The 24,827-nt window shown below is 40.6% G+C and overlaps 1 protein-coding gene across 1 annotated transcript in view; it reads left to right on the forward strand.

Annotated features, from left to right (window-relative positions):
* Positions 1-2,207: 2,207 nt before the first annotated feature.
* The window catches only part of BEGAIN (brain enriched guanylate kinase associated), a gene marked incomplete at its 3' end in the record, with an annotated part of 157,121 nt that continues 134,501 nt past the window's right edge, over positions 2,208-24,827 (forward strand). Inside the window, exon 1 of the mRNA XM_080345642.1 lies at positions 2,208-2,972. Within this exon, the coding sequence (XP_080201768.1) occupies positions 2,229-2,972 (744 nt within the window). The 5' untranslated portion in view covers positions 2,208-2,228. The remainder of the gene's footprint in view (positions 2,973-24,827) is intronic.

Genomic DNA, 24,827 nt, shown 5'->3' on the forward strand with positions numbered 1-24,827 from the left:
AAAAAAGTAGAGCATATTGTTCCCGGACTGCATTGAAAAGGTCATAACGAAAATCCTTGTGTTGACAACAGAAAGATTTGCCAACCCTTTAAACTGTTACCATTCACATTCAAGTGAGAGAGGAATCATAAAATCATAGAATAGTTCAGATTGAAAGGACATTAAAGATCATCTAGTTCCAACTCCTTTGCTATGGACCGGGACACCTTCAACTAGACCAGGTTGCTCAAAGCCCCGTCCAACCTGGCCTTGAACATTTCCAGGAATGGGGCATCTACAGTTTCTCTGGGCAACCTGTTCCAGTGCCTCACCACCCTCATGGTGGAGAATTTCTTCCTTACATTTAATCTCAGTCTACCCTCTTTCAGTTTAAAGTCTTTAACCCTTGTCCCATCACTGCATGCCCTCATAAGAAGTCCCTCTCCAGCTTTCTTGTAAGTCTTCTTTGGGTACTGGAAGGTTGCCATAAGGTGTCCCCAGCAACTTTAATAAATTCATCTAAAACAAGACAGTGTGGATACGATTTATGCATTTTAAGCCATATTGTCTCTGTGATCAGGATAAAGGTTGCAACATGCAATGGAATGACATAGTCCCATAGAAAATATGAAAGCATTTCTGAAAGTAATTCCAGTAAAAGCAATTGATTTCTTATGTGTTAAAGGGATCTTCTTGTCCCTCTGTTATTTGAAAAATTAATGCATTTACTATGTTAATTTGAGAGATTTGCATCACTTCAGCAGCTTTTATGAGCTATGATTTAAATGAGTCCTGGAATTACCAATGTGGAGATGATAAATTCTGTGCAGTGAGCAAAGTGACTTATAATGAAGGACCTAAATATAATGTCTGCTTCCTAAGCTCATTTCTACTCAAGATGCCACTGACCTGTCAGTTATGTGTGATACTTTTAAATATGGTCTTCACTGACTTTTTTTCCCCTTCCTTGCCACCTGCTGCTACTCCTCAGTTTTTCCTGGGATCCTTCTCATGTCATTTTGCCCAGTGTTTAAGGGAGGTTGTTCAGGTTTCTGCTTTTCTTTTCTTTCTCCACATGCTGCATTTCATCAGTCAGAAAGTCATGGTGTTGGCAATGATGGTGATTTAAGCGGAGCCTGAGTCCCACCAGACAAAAAGGGTTAAATGACTTGCTTTCACCCTTATCCTAAAGTAAGAAAATGCAAAAAAATCCCATTTTGAGTTTATCAGTCAGTTCATTCTCCAGTCAGTTCCTGGGGCAGCACATCATTGGGACATTCCAAACCTTCACATGGATTATAAAGTCAAACTATAGCCCTTGAGCTCACTTAAACTAGCCTTTAGGTTCCTGTACATATAAAGGAAGAACAGAAATTCTGCACTTCAGAGTTCAGGCTTGTCAGTCTATAAAGACAGTACAGAACAGAAGAGCTTCACATGCAAGATACTTGAATAACACATTACTACTTCAGATTCATTTACAACGCTGAAATATTGCACCTCACTTTGGGTTCAAACCTTTAGAGATATTTTAGAATTAAAATAATGGCAAGAACAATCAGGTAGAAAGTGAAAATCACATTCTCTTTTTGTCTTTCTGGGTCCAGCAGATCTGTCACTAAGCTTTCTAATAGAATAGCAAACACTACTAGCATTAGGACAATATAGCATGACCTTCTCTACTATCAGATTTTAAAAAGCCCTGAAATAGAACCACCCCAGACTTTACTTAGTGAGAATTGATCTACAACATGGTAGTTTGTTTTCCAGTTCAAGAGACAGGAATATATAATACGTTGGTTTGGATCAATGAAAGCCTATGTTCATCCACTAAGCACTCAATACACTGGAAAATTTGCATGTTCTCTAGATTCTGTTCATTAGTATGGTTAATTAGAATGATGAGAATGGGCTATTGATCTAATTATGAAACATATGCATATGGGATAAAATGTGGTGGCTGCACTGTTATGCTTTTCAAAGTGATGCCAGTTGTCTCACAAGATAAAGGATTTATGGGAATGCCACTTTCACTGATGCCAGCTGACATGCAGACACAAAAATAAATGGAGTCACTGTCAAAGAGCTCCATTTCCCCTGTTAAGCCAGAGGGTGCTGTGCCTGGAAGACCATCCAAGCAAGAGGGGGTTGGCAGGGTGACTGAAGAAAGAGCATGCAGTGCATCCACCACTGCATGTGTGCCAGGAGTGCAGACCGATGCAGAGAGGAAACTCTCTGGAGATTTGACAATGAACAGTTACTCAAAACCCTGCAGCTCCAGTGAGGACAGCTTTGAGTTACAGGGTAGCACAAGGTCAGAAGCTAAAAGCTTTGTTAAAAGCAAAAATAAGGATGAAGGCTATCGACCCCATCGATCAAAGCACTGTCAGAAAGGGGGTGAAAAATCCCACGGACTGGAACACTCTTCTCTATACCCAGCAGAAGTGGGAAATGCAAGCCAAAAGCTCCAGAGACAGAAGAAGACTCACAAGAAAAGCAGTTCCTCTGCATCTGATTTGAGCTTGTTGAGTCAAGGATCATCAAGTTCACTGTCTGTTGTGGAAGAAAAAATAGAAGCTAAACTCAAATTCTCTCAATTTATTAATGAAGTTACTTTCAGAGTGCTTGATCCCATGAGCCTGAGGGCATACAGAGCTGCTAAACTGAAAAACACCTTTCCAACCACTGCAAGAAGCCTAGATGATTTGCATATTAAGAGAAAGTCTCCTGAAAGCTGGAAAGCCAACATTCCAGATGGAAAAACCCATGAAGAAGTAGACTTAGACAGTCTGAGAAATGATGACATGGTGGCTGGACCACGAACACGCAAATTAGAGAAATCTTTGTCCCTGGATACAAGTCACTCTCTCAGGTCACTTGAAAATGGCACCTCATATAGAACAAGTTCTGGCTTACCTGTAGAAGTTATGATTTCCCAAAGCAAAGGAATGCCAGCCACAAAATCTGCATCTCTACCTAGAAGTACAAGCATGGTGAGCTTTCTCAAATCACTTCTTTGGGGGGTATGTGACAAGTACTTGTGCATTAATGTGACTATTTGAGCAGTGTTTCTGTCTTCCTGAATGAGTTCTTACTGTGGACACATACTTTTCACCAGGGTGAACCAAACATGGAAGGTTTATGTTTAGTAGCTGAAGAAACCAGCTCTAGGAGGTATGAGGGGAAGGAAATAGACGATACAACTCTCTACTAATTTTAGTCTGGTGTCTTCAAGGAAGACTTTATGGGATCAAACAAGAAAGGCATTTATATAACCAGGTCAGCTCTATACGAGCAGTAAAGGCACGCTCAGAAAAGGCTGAAGAGGGTACTGTGGGAAACTAATCAGGCAGTCAAGCTCACTAGCTTAAGAACTTGCTCAGGTCTCTCTGCATTCAACAAGCATGCTCAGGTAGTGGGTTTAAGTACTAGAAAGAGCTCTGACATCCTGGAAACACTGCTAAGGTTTGTGTGTCTGGAGTTAAAACAGCTAGATTGATAATTTCTTTCTTGATTTTTCTGAAAAAAAAGCTTTAAGAACTGAAAAAGACAGGAAAAAAAAGGATGAAGTTTTCTTCTATGGTCTGGCCAAAAATATTTAAGTTTTTAATTTTTTCTTATGAGATTCTTTGGTTGGTTAAGGAAGAAGTATTTACATCTATGGAGGGGGGTAAAGGGAAAATTGTTGTTCTTTGCTTGCATGATATTGTCGGAAATCCTGAGCTGCCCAATCTTGAACTGATAGATTATGGTATTACGTCTCCAGAGCAGTAGTTGCAATGCTGCTAAAACAATAAAGGTCCAGGAACTGTTGCTTAAGGCTATACACAGATATTGCTAAAATAGGAGCTGCTTCAGCTACATTATTCTTTAAAAGGTCTATTCAAATTTAAAAACAAAGAAACAAAAGACATCCCAGTCTTTCATGCAATCATTTCATGCAATCTTCCCCAATCCAAGCTTAGGATGTCCTTGAATGTTTTGCTTGTTACCTATCAAAGATGGCCGGAGGGAGAAGAGGTGAAAGATAATGAAGCATGGAGAGAATTTGCATGCTGTGTCATGCCACAGCTCCACAAAGGGAACTGTCCTGCAAAGGAGCCAGGAGGCTCCAGCCTGAGTCCATGGTAGGATGCACTTTTTTCACATTTCAATTAGCCATCTGTCAGAGCATCTTTTCCAGTGGACTTGCTCACACTGCACAGATTGGAACATCCAACCGATCGAGTACTAACTGACTAAACACTCCTGAGTGCTCTATAATTCCACTCAGTTAATGTAGGCATCAGTCTACTCCAATTTAAGTATCAGCCTGCTCTAAATCTAGTCATTTAAATTAAACACAGTAGTTACCAAGCATTTTACCCCAACTAACAATGCCTCACAATGCAAAGCTCCACACAAGAAAGGAGTGTCAGGATGAAAAACAAAACCAAAATACATTCAGCCACACTTACAGATTCATGTCTCCTATATGCAAAAAACTTTGACTTCAATGCAATTTATGGAGCCTAAGTCCTCATCTAAAGTATGTCTAGTATGAAGCAAAAGTATAACTGTACAAACAATCTTGGGTGCCATTATTGTAAAGATATTTTAAAAGTACTTAGTTATGTAATGTTCATTCGAATACACATCTAGAACATTGCCCAAAACTGTCTCAAGTTTCAGCTATCAAGTTATTATTCATATGCGGAAGATAATCTGTGAGAGAAAAAATGGATCCGGTTAGATTGACTTAGATATTAAAACAGGATAGCAGAAGTATAACAACATACATTCTGAAGAGCATAAAAGAACACGCTTGAAAGTCTGAGGTTAAACAAGCTGCACCTAATAAAAAAAAAATCTGACATAGAAGAGGAATGCTGTAACATTGCCTCCTGTCACATTTTTTGAAGACCCTGAGGTGTCCACAACTGTGTCTGCACTACATTTGATGTCTATATTGGATCCAGACCCACTAAAGTGATTTTGAGTTTTTAGACTTCTGAGAAATGGTCAAAAAGTTCAGGGACATTTCTGGAGCAAATATTTATCGGTTTGCAAACAGCTGCCACTGAAATGAGACCTCACAAAGAAAACAGCTTCACTGTAGATCCGTGCAGAGGAATTTCCAGACAGCTAGTAGCATCAAAAAGGATGCTCCATTTAGTGACTGAAGTTAAAGGGAATTCTGATAGGTAGAAGGCAATTACAAAATTCGATAGACATGACATTGCTATGGTCTAAATATTTTAGTAACCTGGACAGCAGGATGAAATTATTTCTCATGTCTATGCATTAATCTAAATTTGGAGTCACTGGATAAGTAAGTAGGAAAACAAATTGATTTGACCAGAGGAAAGAAAGTCTCTGAATCCACACCAGTGCAGAGGAGGGTATACAACTCAAGACTATGTTGTATTTCCAGGTTGAAATTAAATGACCAGTTCATTAGACTGAAAAATGCAATAAAAGTCTGAGAAGGGTTGTACACAATGAAAAGTTTGTTAGAACTGAGTAGGCATGCTTGTCAAAGTCTGTCAAAGAACTGATGAACACAGAGAGTAAGAAATGTGGATGGGTCCAAACAATACACATTTTCCTCAAATCCAGGGTATTTTTCAAACAAAGCCAGGCATGAAAGCAGACAGGTCTGTGTCTTTTAATACACATTTTATCTTAAATACATTTGTTCCAAGTAATCAGTGCCTTCAGGAAAGCTTTGGATACCACTGCTATTTTTCCAGGAGGAAACTATGGGAAAAATTTAGTTCTTAAATAATCATACAGGAGACTGACTTCAGACCATTTTGGAAGTTAAGACTTCAGATGCTATAAAATATGCCTGAATCAGGCAGGTGGTGAGAGGGCTCTATAGGAAGTAACTATGCATAAGTTTGAGAAAAATTTAGCTGCATGCATGCAAAGCTGCACCAATGAAGGTAGACTCAACAACAATTGCTTATTACCTAGACAACATCATGGCATGAACACAGACTCTTTCTGAAGCTGTCTACATGGCAACACACTAGGTGGGCTTCTCAGCTTGGTTTGCCTCCAGCTTCAGAGTTTCTTCCACATTTGACATACTGCAGCTACCAAGCTAACTGCATCCTTGCTCGTCTCACATCTCCATCTGTCCTTCATCTCTCAAAAGAATTGCACTAGTCTCATCACCCAGCTCAGGCTGATGCTACAGCCACTTGTCAGGACAAGGCACCTGAGGAGTCACTGGTATAGTCATGCTGCTTCCTGTGTAATTCAGTCTAAAGGGCCACACTTTGGCTCCATATAAGTATTTCAATTCCCTCCTGTGGCCTTAGCATAACTATCTGAAAACCAAGTATTCATTCTCACTCTGATTTCAATCAATGTATGACCTAAAGTATTTAATTTCTATAGCCCTCAAGACACAAGGGGACAAATGCCTGTTACAAAGGCTTGCATTTTTATAAAATGCAGAAGGGTGAAGCACAAGCTAGAATAACACTCCTTTTCACTCCCCTCACAAGAAATTAATATTACCAGAATTACTGTAAAGAAGAAATGTGACCAATCTAAACATTTATATAGGATGTGAAGAAGATTAAAACCCTGAAACACCTAATCCAGACAGGCTGTTTAATTCTTAAGGAACCTTGTAGGTAGCCTACTGAAGTGTCATAGAAATTAACACAAACAAGGAAAGTGACACAATTTTCTACTCTTTCTGCTTTCTGTCATGCAAGAAGATTCCTGCTGTTCATTACTGGTTCTCTTGCAAAAAAGAATGCCTTAGCATGAGGATGGCTCTCTGAAAGTGCAGAGGAATCTTTGGAAATTATACCCTTGCACACCTGAACTTCCAGGCATGCAGAAACCTGAGGCAGAGCAAGACTGTCCTGCAAAGGCTGTGGTAGAATGTCATAATAGTAGAAAATTCAACCAATCTTCCATTTCTAAAGAAACTCAGTTTCTAGGGCACCCAAGTTCTAGCAGAATCTCACTGAAAGAGCAGACAAGATGGTGATTTTTGTTGCTCGAGGCCAAAGCTCTTTTATAAAAGAAGGCTTCCAGTCCTCTTCCGGCCTTTCCAGTCTGCTACCATGTTGTGAAAAAGGCAATTGTTTTGTTCTTGGACGAATGCCTAATCTTTCATTTCCATTTACAGTACAGTGATGCTTACAAGTAAGATTTGGGTTCTAATACTTTATAGTGGAACATATCTATTATTTAACTGACTCATGCATGTAACACACTAAAAGATAAATAGTAAGACGTGGCACCAGAAGTGCAGAATGGTGAAGTGATTTGCCCAGATCAGTGATGAAGTCAGCAGGAGAACACAGGCCTGAAAATCTTCCGGTGTCCTGTTTTCTGGTGTGTTCCTGCTGCTCTTTCAGACAGGCAAAGGAATGTAGAATTGCCCTCAGCAGCAGCAAAATTGAAACTCTGATCCACAGCTCTGATAAGTCAAAGTTACCAGAGGAAGGTAAGAAGGAGAACTATATCAAATGCATCAGTTCTTCAGCATGTGACATGCATATGACAAATCATATAGTTAAGGCCTCATATGAGTCTTATATTACAATGGAAAATGACACATGACCACCTTTCCTGGCATTCTGGCCTCTGTCTTGCACTGCTACCTCACACTACATGGCTTAGATGTTTGCACCCCTCTGCCTTGCAAACTAGAGGTGACAATGAGGCTGTCGGTAGTCTAAAAATGTTCCATCAAAATAGATATTAAAATACATGGCTTAGTACCTTTACCAAAAACTTGATTGAGAGAAGATATCAGTCACTTCTTTTCAACATTCAGAGACATCAGACAAATACAGCAGTTTTCAGATTTACTAGTTTTAAACTCATTATCATAGGAAGTGAGCATAGCCACTGAGCTGCCAGCAATAAAAATAATGAAAACTTCACTCTGTTGTTTTTTCATCCTCTGCAGATCCCTGAAAACAGTCCCTGCATCTGGTAATACCGTATAAGAATAACAGGTCAAAACAATTGCATTCGGATGTGGAAAGTCGAGTACCACATCTTTAGTCAATTAGTGCTGCAGTTTCTCAGTACTTCCAAGTATTCCTATTGCATCATTATAACCTCTCTCCTGATACCAACATTGGCTGTTTTTCTATACACCACTATTATGAAATTGTCACTCCGGGTGCAGTAGTAATGAGAAGTATTACAAGTGTTTGCAGATGTGTACACTTGGAGCTCCCTAGTAGGTAAATTAGCTTTATAACACTTCATAGGTGTTAGGCAGCCAAATACTCTAAGGTATAAAATCTGACAGCCAAAAGAAATGGTAGTGTTTTCTGATCCTCACTCCATCTGGAATCAAAGACAGACTCAATTTTCCTTTGATAAAGCTATCTTAAATCTCTCCTCAATCTCTGAGCAGACTTGGCCATGTTAGGTTTGAAGCAAGTAAAAGTATTGGTTGTACCAGTAGCAGCCAAGCTGGGGCAAGATGGACCTCATCAAAGACTGACAGTGTAAGTACTTACCCAGATTCATCAGTTAAATATAGTGCTGACTCCTCTCCATTTTTTTTTGTAACATTTACGGTACAATCACAAGATATGGGAAGCCAAGAAGGCCATGAACAGTTTCATCTATAGTTAACTCAACACCTCTTGTCCCAATAATGTGGCACTGACTCCTTTTCCTACTGCTGAGAGGAGTGCAGCAGCCATGTACTGTAGGAGAGATCAGCATAATGTTTTTAGAGCAGCAGCTGTGACATCGTTTTACAAGAAACAGTATGAGCAGATGGTGTTTAGAGAGTTCTCCTTGCCTGCTCTAAAACACCTCCGTTGGGTCACTAATGGATCCTTCGTCTAGTCAAATACAGAGCATAAAGCTACAATGTTCCCAAGATGACGCATATGGTCATTTACAGCTTCTCAGCTCATCAAATACAAATTAGATCAAAATCTTCTTTACAGGGCGTAGACATCTATAAGCCAGAATTCGAAAGAGTAAGCTATTTATTCAAGACAGGATAAAATAAGACAGTCTGAGCTCCTTGGCAATAAAAAGAATGTGTTTTCAATGAAATTAAGTATATCACAATAAAGCCTGCAAGTTTTGAAGTTAGGGTTTGTTGTACTCTCTCCTCCCTGCCCAACTTTCCCTCTCCTCACCCCCCAACCCGCAAAGAAACAGAAGTTATTGTAATGGCAAATTTCTTCAGAGGATTCAGGGCTCCAGCCAGAATACAAAACCATTTTCCAGCCAAATCTACTATTTGCCTTCAGAGGGGCAGCTACTCAGCCAGAGAAAAATGCTGAGTGCATGCCGTTCACATTGCTTTCGATATCTCTTGGCATCAACAACAGAAAGGCAACACTGGCAATCAAAAATGTTTCATGTTCCTTTTCCAGTGATTTTCGCTAAAGGGACTTCTCCCCTTTCTTTGAGTTTGAAAATCACTTCTCAATTGCACTCTCTATCTTTGGGTGACTTTAGAAAGAAATGGTACTTTCAGAGTAATGCAAGCCACAACAGGCTTATACCAATTATCATCAGCATAGATGCCTGAAAACTGCAGAGCCAGACAAGGGAAGGCAAAAGAGCAAGAGGTGGAAAAGACCAATAGATCTTTCTTCTCTGGTGCAGGTTTGATCTAAAAGCCTTTCTGTGTAATATATGACAACAGATTTTAAAGGCATTTCAACCCATTTTTTGTTTTTTCTTTCATCCAGTAGCCTGTGTTTGTCATGTTTACAATCTCTGTTTTTTTCTGCTCTGCCATAGCGTGGTTTTGGTGTATTGCAGAAGATTTCAGCATACAGTAAATCGCTTCCACAGTCATATGTGATAATTAACACAACCATTTCATCTGGTCAACATAGTGAAAATCTCTAAATTTTACCAAGAAAGGTTCAAGTGCAGGGCACTGCCCAGAGTCAGAGGTCACTCTGATTTATTTTTTACTTGTAAGTGACTAATATTTTTGCCTCACACATTCTAAGGTTTTTGGGTCTATTAAAATTCTGCCCACTGATGTACTGTATGCCTTGTTCTCCCCCACACACCCTACCCTATTCCCCCATGCTCAAATGTCTAACCTGAGTAAAATAGAAGTTCACTTCTTAATATGAACTGAGCACAGCATGCATTTTGGGGACAGAAAAAAGGGAATCAGTATTACATTACTCTTCCAAAGCTTCACTTGAAATAACCTGTGTTCTCTGTAGGTCTTCATGCTCCATGAGTTTTAGTCTCACATAAGAAACTGTAGCATTAAAATTTTGAGACCAAAAAATTTCAAGAGCAGAAACTTTTATGAGTTATAAGATTGATTGAAGAGCTTCATACTAAATGTGGGCCTCATAAATGAAACCTACATGCCCCAACACCGTGACTCATGTCTCAGAACATCAGCAACTGCCGGTTTTGGCCTCAGGTATGATAAGGAGAAGCAGGACCCCATTTGGGAAGCTGTTTTATGTTTATAAAATAAATATTTTTTCATAAAGCTCTAAAAAATGGCATTTTCACAGACTGGCTCAGACATTTGTTTCAATGACTTCCTCTTTGCAAAGGGGCTTAAATTTGACCTTCTCAGATGAAACTCTTCAGTGCCAGGAGTTTTAGATGACAGGAAAACACATCTTGTGGATAAGAAAGAAGCAACAGATGCCATAAATCTTGGGTGTAAAACAGTCTCCCATTCTATTCTCATAAGCAAGCTAGGAAAACATTGGGAAAAAAATATTAATAGATAGACACAAAACTGATTGCAAAATCTTACTGAGAGGGTGGTTCATAATATTGTGAGTGGGGTGTCAGGGGGATCAATGCTATTTGGTATTAGCAAGTAGATGCATTTGCTTTGAGATAATATTGCTATCCGTCTATGGAGAGTAAATAAAACATGCAATTCTGCTCATTTGTCTGATTTGGAAACTACAGTAGCACACTTATACCCCTGAGTAATACTTTTGAAAGGATGCTTGTGAAATTTCCAAAATACTGACTTCCCAAGAATAAGCAGGCCTTTATCAACTTTAAATCACAGAGTCACAGAATCGACTGGGTTGGAAAAGACCTCAGAGATCATCGAGTCCAACCCTTGGTCCAACTCTAGTCTGTTTACTAGATCATGGCACTAAGTGCCATGTCCAACCTCACTTTAAAAACCTCCAGGGACGGCGAGTCCACCACCTCCCTGGGCAGGCCGTTCCAATGCCTGACCACTCTCTCTGTAAAGAATTTCTTCCTAATATCCAGCCTAAATTCCCCCTGGCAGAGTTTAAGCCCATGCTCCCTTGTCCTATTGCTGACTGCCTGGGAGAAGAAACCAATCCCCACCTGGCTATAACTTCCCTTCAGGTAGTTATAGAGAGTGATGAGGTCACCTCTGAGCCTCCTCTTCTCCAGACTAAACAACCCCAGCTCCCTTAGCCTCTCCCCATAGGTTTTGTGTTCAAGTCCCTTCACCAGTCATGTTGCTCTTCTCTGGACCCGCTCCAGCACTTCAATGTCTTTCCTGAACTGAGGGGCCCAGAACTGAACACAGTACTCCAGGTGTGGCCTCCCTAATGCAGAGTACAGGGGAAGGATCACTTCCCTTGTCCTGCTGACCACGCTATTTTTGATACAGGACAGGATTCCATTGGCCTTCTTGGCCACCTGGGCACACTGTTGGCTCATGTTGAGCTTCCTGTCAATTAGTATCCCCAGGTCCCTTTCTGTCTGACTGCTCTCCAGCCACTCTGCGCCCAGCCTGTAGTGCTGCAGGGGGTTGTTGTGACCAAAGTGCAGCACCCGGCACTTGGCCTTATTGAACTTCATCCCATTGGAATCAGCCCACTTTTGCAGTCTATCCAGATCCCTCTGCAGAGCCCTCCTGCCTTCCAGCAGGTCGACACACCCTCCCAACTTGGTGTCATCAGCAAATTTGCTGATGATGGTCTCAATCCCCTCATCTAAATCGTCAATAAAGATGTTAAACAGGACTGGACCCAACACTGACTCCTGGGGAACACCACTAGTGACTGGCTGCCAGCTGGATGCAGCCCCATTCACCAGCACTCTCTGGGCCCGGCCCTCTAGCCAGTTCTTAACCCAGTGTAGAGTGCACTTGTCCAAGCCACGGGCTACCAGCTTTTGCAGGAGTATATTATGGGAGTGTCAAAGGCCTTGCTGAAGCCCAGATAGACCACATCCACTGCTTTCCCCTCATCCACCAGGTGAAGGAAGCTTTCCCATTTGTGAAAATCAGCCTTGGTGGAAAAGCCTTCAAGTTGTTGTCTGTCTGTCTGTCTGTTTGTTTGTTTTTCCGGTGCTACAGAAAACTTATTCAGTACCTAGAATGGACAGAAGTTGTTTAAACATCCCACTATTCCTCCCATCCCTCAAATCACCACTGTATCTACAACTAAATTTTGGGAGATCAGTGTTGAAAATAACTCTAGTGAGCTGGATACAACAGCATTGGAGTATCACAGTATCACAGTATCACAGTATGTTTGGGATTGGAAGGGACCTCAAAAGATCATCTAGTCCAATCCCCCTGCTGGAGCAGGAACGCCTAGGTGAGGTCGCATAGGAACATGTCCAGGTGGGTCTTGAATGTCTCCAGAGAAGGAAACTCCACAACCTCCCTGGGCAGCCTGTTCCAGTGCTCTGTCACCCTTACTGAGAAGAATTTTTTTCTCAAATTTAAGTGGAACCTCTTGTGTTCCAGTTTGATCCCATTACCCCTTGTCCTATCATTGTTTGCCACCGAGAAGAGCCTGGCTCCATCGTCGTGGCACTCACCCTTTATATATTTATAAACATTAATAAGGTCACCCCTCAGTCTCCTCTTCTCCAAACTAAAGAGACCCAGCTCCCTCAGCCTTTCCTCATAAGGGAGGTGCTCCACTCCCTTCATCATCTTTGTTGCCCTACGCTGGACCCTCTCCAGCAGTTCCCTGTCCTTCTGGAACTGAGGGGCCCAGAACTGGACACAATATTCCAGATGTGGTCTCACCAGGGCAGAGTAGAGGGGAAGGAGGACCTCTCTTGATCTACTAACCACCCCCCTTCTAATACACGCCAGGATGCCATTGCCCTTCCTGGCCACAAGGGCACAGTGCTGGCTCATGGTCATCCTGTTGTCCACCAGGACCCTCAGGTCCCTTTCCCCTACACTGCTCTCTAATATGTAATTTCCCAACCTATACTGGAACCTGGGCTTGTTCCTGCCCAGATGCAGGACTCTACACTTTTTCTTGTTAAATTTCATTAGGTTATTCCCCGCCCAACTCTCCAGCCTGTCCAGGTCTCGCTGGATGGCAGCACAGCCTTCTGGCGTGTCAGCCACTCCTCCCAGCTTAGTGTCATCAGCAAACTTGCTGATAGTACACTCTATTCCCTCGTCTAAATCGTTAATGAATATACTGAATAATACTGGCCCCAGTACTGACCCCTGAGGCACTCCACTAGATACTGGCCTCCAACTAGACTCCGCACCATTGACTACCACTCTCTGGCTTCTCTCCTTAAGCCAGTTTGCAACCCACCTCACTACTCTATTGTCTAGACCACACCTCCTCAACTTAGCTGTGAGGATGCTGTGGGAGACTGTGTCAAAGGCTTTAATGAAGTCAAGGTAGACCACATCCACAGCTCTGCCATCATCCATCCACCCTGTCACATTCTCATAAAAGGCTATGAGGTTGGTCAAGCATGACCTACCCTTGGTAAAGCCATGCTGACTGCCCCTAATAACCCTCTTATCCTTGATATGCCTTGAGATGGCACCAAGGACAAGCTGTTCCATTACTTTCCCGGGGACAGAGGTGAGGCTGACCAGTCTATAATTACCCGGGTCCTCCTTCTTGCCCTTTTTGAAGACTGGAGTGACATTTGCTTTCCTCCAATCCTTGGGCACCTCTCTCGTTTCCCAACACTTGGCAAAGATGATGGAGAGTGGTCCAGCAATGACCTCAGCCAGCTCCCTCAGCACCCGCGGATGCATCCCGTCTGGACCCATGGATTTATGGATGTCCAGACTATTTAATTGGTCCTTAACCCAGTCCTCATCAACTAAAGCAAACTCCTCCATTGACCTGGCTTCATCCGGGGTCTCAGGGGTACAGGGCTCCCCAGGACAGCCTCCGGCAGAGTAGACAGAGACAAAGAAGGCATTCAGTAATTCTGCCTTCTCTGTATCTTCTGCCACCAGGGCACCCACCCCATTCCTCAGTGGGCCTACATTGCCTCTGGTATTAGTTTTATCTGCTATGTATTTGAAAAAGTTCTTTTTGCTGTCCTTGACCCCTCTCGCCAGCTGTAATTCTAAGGAGGCCTTGGCTATCCTAGCTGCCTTCCTACATCCTCTAACAGCAGCCTTATATTCTTCCCAAGTGGCCAGCCCCTGCTTCCATGATCTGTAAACTCTCCTCTTCCTCTTGAGCATACCCAACAGATCCCTATTCAACCACGCAGGCCTTCTGTCTCCCTTCCTTGACTTCCTACGTGTGGGGATGCTCTGATCCTGAGCGTGGAAGAAGCAATCTCTGAATGCAATCCAGCTATCTTGGGCCCCTTTTCCTTCAAGCAGTCTTGCCCACGGGATTTCCCCCAGCAATTGCTTGAAAAGGCCAAAGTTAGCCCTGCTAAAGTCCAGGGTTGCAATTCTACTTGCTATTCTGTTCCTGCCACACAAGATGCTGAACTCCACCATCTCGTGGTCACTGCAACCCAGGCAGCCCTCAACCTTTACTGCTTCAACCAGACCCTCCTTGTTAGTGAGGATGAGATCCAGCAGTGCACCTCTCCTAGTCGGCTCCTCCACCATCTGCATGAGGAAGTTATCATCAGTGCACTGGAGGAACCTCCTGGACTGTGGCTGGCTGGCTGAATGGTCCTTCCAGCAAACATCAGGGAAGTTAAAATCACCCACAACAACCAGGGCCTGTGACTGTGAGGCCACTCTCAGCTGCCCATAGAAGGCCTCATCAACTTCCTCAGCCTGATCTGGTGGCCTGTAATAGACGCCCACAACAGTGTCACCCCTGCCAGCCTGCCCCTTGATCCTGACCCATACACTCTCAACTCACTCATCATCCACTCCTGGGCAGAATTTAGTACATTGTAGTTGCTCTCTCACATAGAGAGCAACTCCACCACCACACCTGGCTGGCCTGTCTTTTCTGAAAAGGTCATAGCCATCCATGACCACATTCCAGTCATGTGAACTGTCCCACCATGTTTCTGTAATTGACACCAGATCATAATACCTATTCCTGAACACATAGCTCGTAGACTGTAGCCTGTAAAGCCTTCTGCTATGACACTGTTTGCCAACAGCTCTCAATTTCCAACACTAAATTCAATATCTGCAAAGATAAACTAAAATTATTCAAATGCACATCTGTATCTGTCAAGCTTATGAGCTGTTTGTATTAATAATTGATGATAGTTGGGCAAGAACCATCAGTGGTATGGCAGTCTCTGCCTCCTGCTCCGTGCTTTGATAGTGAGAGCATTTTCAAAAAAAAACCAGAGAATGAGGAATAAATACTAGGCCTGTTCATACAGCAAGACTTGTTATCTTGAAAATAAAGAGACATTTCACCCTTAAAACAGCTATTCCCTAGATAACCGTAGTAACAAAAACCTGCTTTGTGAGCACAGTTAAAATGAGCAGCTATTGAGGATTCAAAAACTGGTTCACAATCCCTTATTTCTACAGCAGCCAGCCAGACCTTTGCACCACTCACTATGCTGCGTTGTGCTGCGAGCTCACAGAAAGTACCAGACATGTCCTATTTCTATAGACTCAGAGCTGAATCACAGTCTTGCAACAAGAAAACTAGGACTGTCTGTGAGCCAGCAGGATGCAATAACACACCAATGGCTGCTGGTAAACAGGGGCTGGAGGGCACCATTGGGCCTCAATGGTCCTGTCTACTTGAGGTGTCCCCCATTCTGCCCACAGCCTCAGATCCCATTTCAGCCCCCCAGGGCTGCCAGCCCCTGTGTCAGCAATGCTGTACAAGGCCAGTCTCAACTTCCAATGGCCCTGCCCTGCCTGGCCATGGGCTCCATCAAGCCAGGCCCACAGCCCAGCCCAGCCCTGCTTCCAGGGAGGGACACCATTCCCCACAATGGAGCACACAAACAGAGGAAAGATGGAGGCAATGCTGTGCCAGACATTCACTTACCACTTCAGCAAAGCCTGTCCGCAAACAGCAGTAGAAGATAAAATATTTCCCAGTACACGAGAGATTGTCACAAGGAGGAACAGAATCACCATATTGCAAACTATGCAAAGCCAGAGTTACTCATCGTAAGAATTAAAATGGAATAACAAATTGGTAAAAATAACTGCTAAAATTGTCTTCATGGGTGCCAATATTAAACGTTAAAATGTAGAAAAGACTCTCCATTTGCTTTGGATGTACCCATCTTCTTCATCTTTCAGTATTTTGAAGTTTCTTCTTGCTTCTTTTTTTGACTTTGTAGTAAACCAAAATGGATGCTAAACCAGTCAACAAAGTTACATGAGGGAAGTGTACAGTCCATTACAATTAATGCAGTTAATTAAAAATACAATTAAAACAGAAACAGTAATGAGAATTGGAACACAATAAATAATTAAAACAAAATTAGTTTGGCTCTTTTGTTGAGCCACTCAGTCCCCAGTTAAAAGTAAATGGCTTTTTGCTTCATTGACAGCTACAACAGCAGACCTTATGCAGCTCTAAGTTCTCCTTACAGTGTTAGGGGGTAAGTGCACAATTCCCTCTTTTCCCACCTTCCCCTTGCTCTACCCACCTTCTGTAACCAGTCTGCTTTTCAACTCTCAGTGCTGCAAAACTGGGAGCTGGACTGAGGAGTTGCAAATGCAGAACGGGAAAGAAGCATATGGTGGTAGAAAATAACAAAAAGCCTGTTCATTATTCCAACAAAACATGAAACATTCCCCTACAGCAGGAGGGAAGCTGTTGGCAAATTATTATTTATCTGTTTATGTTGAAAATAGGCAAAGGCAGAAAGAAGTAGGATTGTTCCCCTCACAAGCTACTGCCAGCTTTTTTTTGTACCTTGCTCATAACCAGTTTGGGTTGTAAGAGCTAATATTGCAGGAAGCAATCTGGGAAGGAAAGGGGCTTTGTTCTTTAAACATCAAGCTTTCAAAACAAATTCTGGGTACTAACATGACTAACTGCTTCATTTTTGAGCTCAGGTCTACAGGAATCACTTTTACAGGTTATTGTCTCTCTGTCTGATATTACCACAGCAGCGTTACGGCTCTAGAAATTGTGTATTGACAGCTGTGGTTGGTTTCCTGCTTTTCTTGTATTCATTCACGTCTTAAGTGTTCCTTCCTTGAAGGAAATAAATCTCTCCCTCGAGTTGGGAAACGTTACTGACAAAGAGCAGGGTGCTGAGAAGAAATATTCAGCTTTGAATTTCTCGTTGCATAACCTCTCCAGTTCTTTGAGAAGGAAGAAACAAATGAACTCTTCTGTCTGAGTCACTATTTAATAACAGAATAATTAGCTAAACATCATGACAACTAGGGATTACGTATTTTCCACTCTTATTGGATTTCTATCATCAGAAGAAAAACAACAGGTAGCTCCTCTAATAACTTCGTTATTTTGGTACTACAGATCAATAGCTTGATTCTTGCATTGCTCAAAACTATGAAGCCTAATAGCTATAATAAATATTAGCATGTGTCCTCTAAGCTATAGTGGGATTTTATGAAGGTGTATGTGCATTGCAATAATATGTCAGGAAGAACTAGCTAACAAATGTCTTTCAAATCCTTACTTTCTGTTGAACAACAATTGTTAACATGACAGCTGCTCCATGCTGATTGTTGGTTTATGTACCAACAACTATTTTCCAGATAAACATTGCCGCAAAATGTAGGTGAAATTGGACATAGATTTATGGGGGTTTACCACTACATATGAGACCCTTCTATTAAATTTGGAGTATAACGGAAGCTCTTGAGGCAGATGAAAGCTTTCCTGAGACAGTCAAAGCAAGGGAGGGCATAATACTGGCTTTTCTTACAGTTGCCTTCACTGGTTTATTGTGTAACTTTTGACCCATCTTGTCACTGTTTCAGTTTCCCCAGCTGTAAAATAAGAATAGTTCTTTGTGTAGTGTTTTGAGATCATCTCATGGATGTGTTGCAAAAACAGACCTTAGAAAGCTGGAAGGAATGAACTCATCGAATGATCAATTATTTTCCTTATATACATAGTCTGAGGAGTCCATGCCAATGTACAGCAGAATTTTTTCATATACCTCTGTAGTGCTTACCCAATATAAAACCACAGTACTTGATCTATCCTGCTTAGGAGTGTTTCTGTTCTTGCTGTTCTTAAATGTTTATGCCTTGCTTTGCTTTTTGTTAAGAACTTTTAAGATGTAGCCTGTTACTGAAAACATGATATCTTTTCCTGAACTACAGAATAGAAAATTAAATTATGCTGAGTGCTAGAATATCAAATAATCTTTATATCTGAGAGGAAATAACTTCAAGAACACTGTGTGCAGTCTATTCGGCAAGGTAAAGGCATAGCGCTGAAAGATACTTATAAATGAAGGTATTATTTTAGTTTGGTGAGAGCATGGGTTGAACTTTCTTGAGGTACCAAGGGAAAACTGAGGTTTGTGCCATAATACCTCAATACATGGACAACTGTTTATTTCCCTCCTCAGTTTCCTAAAACTATGTGAAGTGAGCAGCCCTTTCTCAGTGGGCAGTTTTGCATGAGTGTCTCTCCCAGAGCCTTCTTTCAGCAACTAAATTAGACACACATTCTCCAAGAGAATTATCTGTTCCCACAGACCTCTGCACACCATTCTTTGTTTACCAGAGCAGACAGGTTGACACTGAATTGTGACACAAATAGCTTTTCTTAGCTATTTCACACTTAATAAAGCTTATGAACCCCCTAGTCATAACAGAATTTTATGAAAACATGGGCATGTCCCTCCTGGATGATGCAAAGAAAAAAATAGAGAATTACTGGCTTCTAGATTGCTTTAGTTTGTTGAGAAGAAAAATTCTATATGGCAGTGAACAGTCCTTAGCTCCAGACCAGTTAATCTGGTTATTTCTAAGGTTACTTAGACCCTATTATCACATTAACTCTTTTTTTCTTCCAAATCGGGGAGTCACCTCTGTCAACCTTAGTAATGGCATGAGTGTTATATTTTCTAGGGAGATTTCTTGGGTAACAAATATAACAAAGGTGCTGAATGTGCACAAATATATCTGCAAAGCTGTCTTCATTGGTCTTGTAAGGACATCTAAATCTATGAACTTCATAAACCCCATGTGTACCCTCTAAATTTCTGTTCCTGAAAACATTATTCCTTTGTACATATGTAATTCCCATTGGGCTGTATGTAACCAAAAAAAATTAAATCAATTCCATTTATAATGTCAGTACACTGTTAACCCCTGAATATTCTGTTTGCATGGAATGACTACATGAAGTGGCAAATTTAACTGTCTTGTCTAAGCTTTGTCCTGAGACTTCCAGCAGTCGTGCTGGTTTTGTCAGCCACAGCCTGGGACTCACAGCATCTCTGAACTGCAAAGTTGATGCAGTTCAGACTTAGTTCAGTCACAGACTTTCTATATTTGCACTTTCCTTTTATAGCTCAAAGTTAAAAATACCTTACGTTTCTGTGTCAAGTACAGCACTCAAACCCCTGTAATGCAGTTTTGCAGTTAAATTACTGTGTCTGGATCAGCTGGAAACAATTAACTTCAGTAAAAGTGCAGCAGAACTTGCTACTGTCAGAAATAAATGTACCTTTTTATTATCTTGCTTTCTGTAGTCATCCATTACTTTCACAGATGACGGGTATACCATTAAAATCTTTTCCAGTTGTTTTCTGTATTTCTAAAAATGCTCAAAAAAAACGTCTAGCAGACGTTTGCACAGCTTTGCTTCTCTTTATAATTGTTGTGTTTCTGTTTACAACTGGTTTAATGGGGTATTGTGTGTTCACTCTGGGCCTACAATACTTCAGATAAATACTCTTTATTCAGAAATACATTTCCACCTGTCTCTACTTAACAGAACACATTAAAACTTAACTGACAGCCATGTTAGTGTTTTATATTAACACTTTACCTCTCTAAATATCAAAAGCAGAAAACACAAAAGAGAACTCAGGAAAAAAGAAGCAAGCACTAAAGGAGTTATAGCTTTTTATGCACTTCTGCCCTAAAAGCCTGAAACTATCACTGGGTTTTATTTATTTGCAGAAAAATATGGTTTGAGGATTATGCCAAATACTGTAAGTAGGGAAGTCTAATGATATGAGTGCTGTTATTATCAATGTATAAAACATGATGGCCACTGTGGAACTGCTCATTACTGAAGAAGGTGAAGAAAAGGATTTGGGAGCCTAATCTTGCAAACACTCACTGTGCAGCATTTTGCTTTCTGATCTGTCAGACAAAGAAACAAATAAAGGCAGACAAGTACTTGCATGTGCTTGGAGTCACTGCTCTTCCTTACTCTTTGGGTTGTATGTCAAAACTGGATGAGATGCATGCAACAAGTACTGCTTGGAGGTAACAGAGGGGCAGCTTTGGGGCTGATTCCCAGGAGGTAAATGTAGTGACAGTTTCCCTTGGACTTCATCACATATGAACTGGTCAGCGTGGTAGTCTGGTAAGCTTGCAGAACCCCTCACAAGCTTGTCCCTCCCATGGAGTCAGATTCAGATCACCCCAAACTCCTGCTGACAGCTACCTTCCTGCTCATCTCAGCACAGGCACTGCTCAGTCCTGAAATGCCTTGAAAACTGTCCAGTTACAGCTCTTGTCATGGACATGGAGAAAGTTTATACAGCAATCAGGGAGCAGGGCAAATGCTGTGAAGGTCACATTTACCTGAGCCTTTTATTTCTTCATGGAGAAGGATGATGTAGCTTTTCCATTCTGGAGCCATGGGAGAAAAGCTGGCACTGCTAACAACCTTTGTAGACAACTTGATTTGCATAATTTCACCAAGAATTTAATTTCTGATGATAAAGAATGTTAAGATTTTCCTTTGGTTAAAAATAGTTTACTCCTGTGACTTCAGTTATTAATAGTTTATCCAGCATCAATTTGAAATATTTTGATAAATGTTCAGAACTTCACAGCCTTATATTTGATCATTTATTTAACTAAACTAATTAGTATAGAGGTAAGAATGTCTTCTAAGCAAGTGCATGTCTAAAACTCTATCTACATAAGTTATTAATTAGAAGTATAGCTGGTTTAAAAAATGTTCAAAAAAATTCTTGTTTTTTTTCCAAACAAGTCACGCTTCCCTTGCTTTTGGCTCCTTTGGAAAAAGGTCTTTTTTTTGTGAACAGGCCTTTCTTTATCTTGTTTATACTTTTCAGATGTCTTTTTATTATAAGTTGGCATAACTTTCTCAATATTTCTAAATAGAAATTTCAGTAGTCTTTCTTTAATGGTGCTTTGCCTTCAGGCTGTTTATCTGACAACACATTTACATTATTTTTGCATTTCCTTCCCCAACCTGCTTTTCCTTCAGAACTAACCACATATTTAAGTAGAAGAATTTATGTCTCCTTTTACCTGATGTTAATTGCAGTCAACTTTGCATGATTCTACACTCACATATAAGTCCCCAGTAATCCTGATTCTATGTAATGTCATATTCTGGATTGCATTGTCTCCCCTATCACTGTCCTGTCACACTTTTCAGGGAAGGAAAATCCAGCTGCCCTGTCCAGAAGGGAGCAACAGTGCATGTGTTTCAGCCAGGTCCCCAGTCTGAATGGAGAAGGTCAGGACCAAAGGACACCCTCAAAAGCAGTGGTTGCACAGTCCTCACAGAGCCTGAGTCTAAATTTATGCTGCTAAATAATTGTAACAACCGATTTCTCAGCCTGAGACTTGCATAATCACAGCAGGTTCAAAGGAAGGGATTAAACTGGGGTTTTTTTAAGTGCTATAAAGCTTCATCACTCTAATAAGAGGTACTGTGCTTCTTCTGTCCCTACAGACAATCTCAGCTTCACACTCTGGCCAACATTCCCTCAAGAACTGATGAGTTTAAAAGAGCAGATGTATCAGTCTTCTAAGGATATTTGATATAATATGACATGGTGCTTTCCTTTAAAAAAATGTATGGAGCTATACAGTAACGATAAAACACTGTTTCAGTGAATACAGAACTGACTAACAGCTCTCTGAAGGGTCGTTTCAGAGGAAATCACCTTACAAGGATCTCACAAATCAAGCCTAACAGTATTAAGCTTTTCCATTTGTGATTGCAAGGAAAACTTAAAATTATTAGTAATTCATGGGTAAAACAAACATTCACAGTGAGGTAAACAATTACGAGATTAGAACAAATTGATCTCACTTTCAATTTTTTAAAAGAGCATTAATATAGTCAATGATAAAATTATACATCTAGGTGTAAGAAGGAAGTGTTATACTTGCAGGCTAGAAGACTGTAAAATAGACTCTGTTGAGGGTGAAAGAGTTCTGACTATGTGGCTGAAAAGAAGCTACCATAACCTTGGATTTAAAACTAGAGGGATAGGAAGTTAATGAGGCATGTTCACTTTTGTGCACAGAACAGACAAGATTAGTGTTAGAAAGATTGACAAAAAGTTCGAAGACTGCATTGAAGAGAGACCCAAGAATTATACAACACCAGAGGAAATTCATATGCGTGGAAATAGATTCAAAGAGGGTATAGTCCATGCTCATTTGAGGAACAGAAGCAAAGTTTTCTGGTGTGTAACTCTCCAACACTTCCTTCTCAAAAGTTTCTTAAAGTTAGTGTTCTCCAGGTCATTCCATAAGATTGCATATGCTGTTTTTTCTAGGTCCTGGAGAGCTCTGTATAAAATGTGAGGTCCTATTAGATGAATCAAGTCAGAAAGGAGTGAGAGAGAAGTTTTGTTGTCATTCAAAATAAGCTACGAAAAAGAAAATATAAGACTAAGTTCTCCAAAGGTTAATAAAAGTTAAAGGTTACTAATAGGTTAACACAGTAACTGGTGAGTCATGCTTTAGCGATAATCTCAGAATAACAGATGAAGAATGAAGGAAAAAAACCTTAGAGATAGCACAAACTTATTTGGGGAAATCAAGAGATGATAGATTTCAAGGAGAACCTACAGAGCTGGATGCAGGTATAGCACAAGGGAAGGCAAAATTCAATACTGACAAATCCAAGTGTGCTTTGAGTCAAAAAAAATCTAGATTTCTTGTGGGAGAAAAGACAGGCACAGAACAAAAAACCTTCATGGAAAACTCAGTAGGAATACTTGATAAACCCTGCTGTAGTAAAAAAAAAAAAATAAGTAGGAAAAAAGGTAATTTTTGTCACAATATAACCCATTCTAGAGTACTGAAAAAATATCTGATCTTCATCTTGCTGAAACCAGGCAGAAACAGAAAGTTTTTAAGAGAGATGAACTAAAAGTAGTTAAAAGACTTTTTTAGGAAGAGACAGCAAAAATAATGAATTGAGTTTAGGAGAAACATATGCAAAAACTTGGGTAGAAAAACGAGTGTCAGGTGCTCCAGTTTCTACCTTCATAATGCAAGAATGAAAGGCTCAAATGACACAGAAAGGCAATACATTCAAAACTGATCAAAAGAAGTGATTTTTAAACAGATTAAGTTGCACATGGAACTCATTGTCACAAAACAATCTGAAGGTCTAAAGATGAGTAGAAATCAGACTAAAGTTAGACATTTATCTGAAGGTATATATATCCTCAGGCAGCAAGGTATAATCCAAATTCTACCTGACAGGAGTTAGAAAGTTAGTTCCTGCTTACAGGTTGTTTCATAATTACTCACTATGTCACTTTATACATTTTCTTGTGAAACATTAGGGATAAGACCTTTAGTTTAGATGCTATGATACCAGGAAGGATGAATTCCAAAACACACCTCTGAAGATCATTGATGTGGAAGATTAGGAGACAGAGGAGTGCTTAGGTCATCACCAAACTGAAGACAAGTGGGTCACACGCAAGGATATACAACATCCATAACATACGTTTTCACAGGCCTATTTTTGCTTCAAAAACATAAGGATATAAACAAGCAATGTTTGCAGGGCAAGAGAATTGGGCCAAGAGATACAAATGGGGAAAAAAAACAACAACAAATCTCTTTATGTGTTTAAATGTTTGTTTCTTCCAAATAAAACTGCAGGAACTTCGTGGTTTTCTGTTTGCTTCTCAGAATGTACTAACTGGTGTAATAAAATGTATTAATTCTCCCTGTAAAACTTGACTAACTCATTTCACATGTGTCAGTTATTGCTCTAAAGAGACAAAAATAATTACCTGACAGCATTAAATATTTTTGAGGGTTCATTTGGCTCTGTAGTCATGGCCATGCTGCTAGACTGACCTCACTGAAGCCTAAAGAGGAGATGACCCTGACAGCCCTTTCTCATGACATCTGAAGCACAGGCTTACAGGCAAATCCTTGCTGTTCCCTTTAGTTTAAGAGGGAGAAGAGTGAAGTCATTCTCTCCCTGATAAATACTAATATCTAACTGGAAGTTAAAGTGAATTCTTTACCCTAGAGGAATATGCCTGTTGGATGAAATTCTGGAGAAGTGAAATCAAATTATGAAAATCACACAGAGATTAATAAAGCCAGAATTTCAGTCTACAACTTTAGATCCTTTCCCAGTTAAAAAAAAGAACATCAGAGGATGGGCCTTCTCCAACTGGCTCAGGCATTTTCCTACAGTGTTTGTGAAAAAAAGGGCTCTTGTTATGTTGACTATAATTATGTAGATATATTAATAATATATACTGAAATTTCTATTTTTACTGCTGATCCTTTTATGTTCAATTTACTCCTGGGTTTTCTA

Source organism: Nesoenas mayeri, assembly GCF_963082525.1.
Source record: "Nesoenas mayeri genome assembly, chromosome: 5".
Lineage (NCBI taxonomy): Eukaryota > Metazoa > Chordata > Aves > Columbiformes > Columbidae > Nesoenas > Nesoenas mayeri.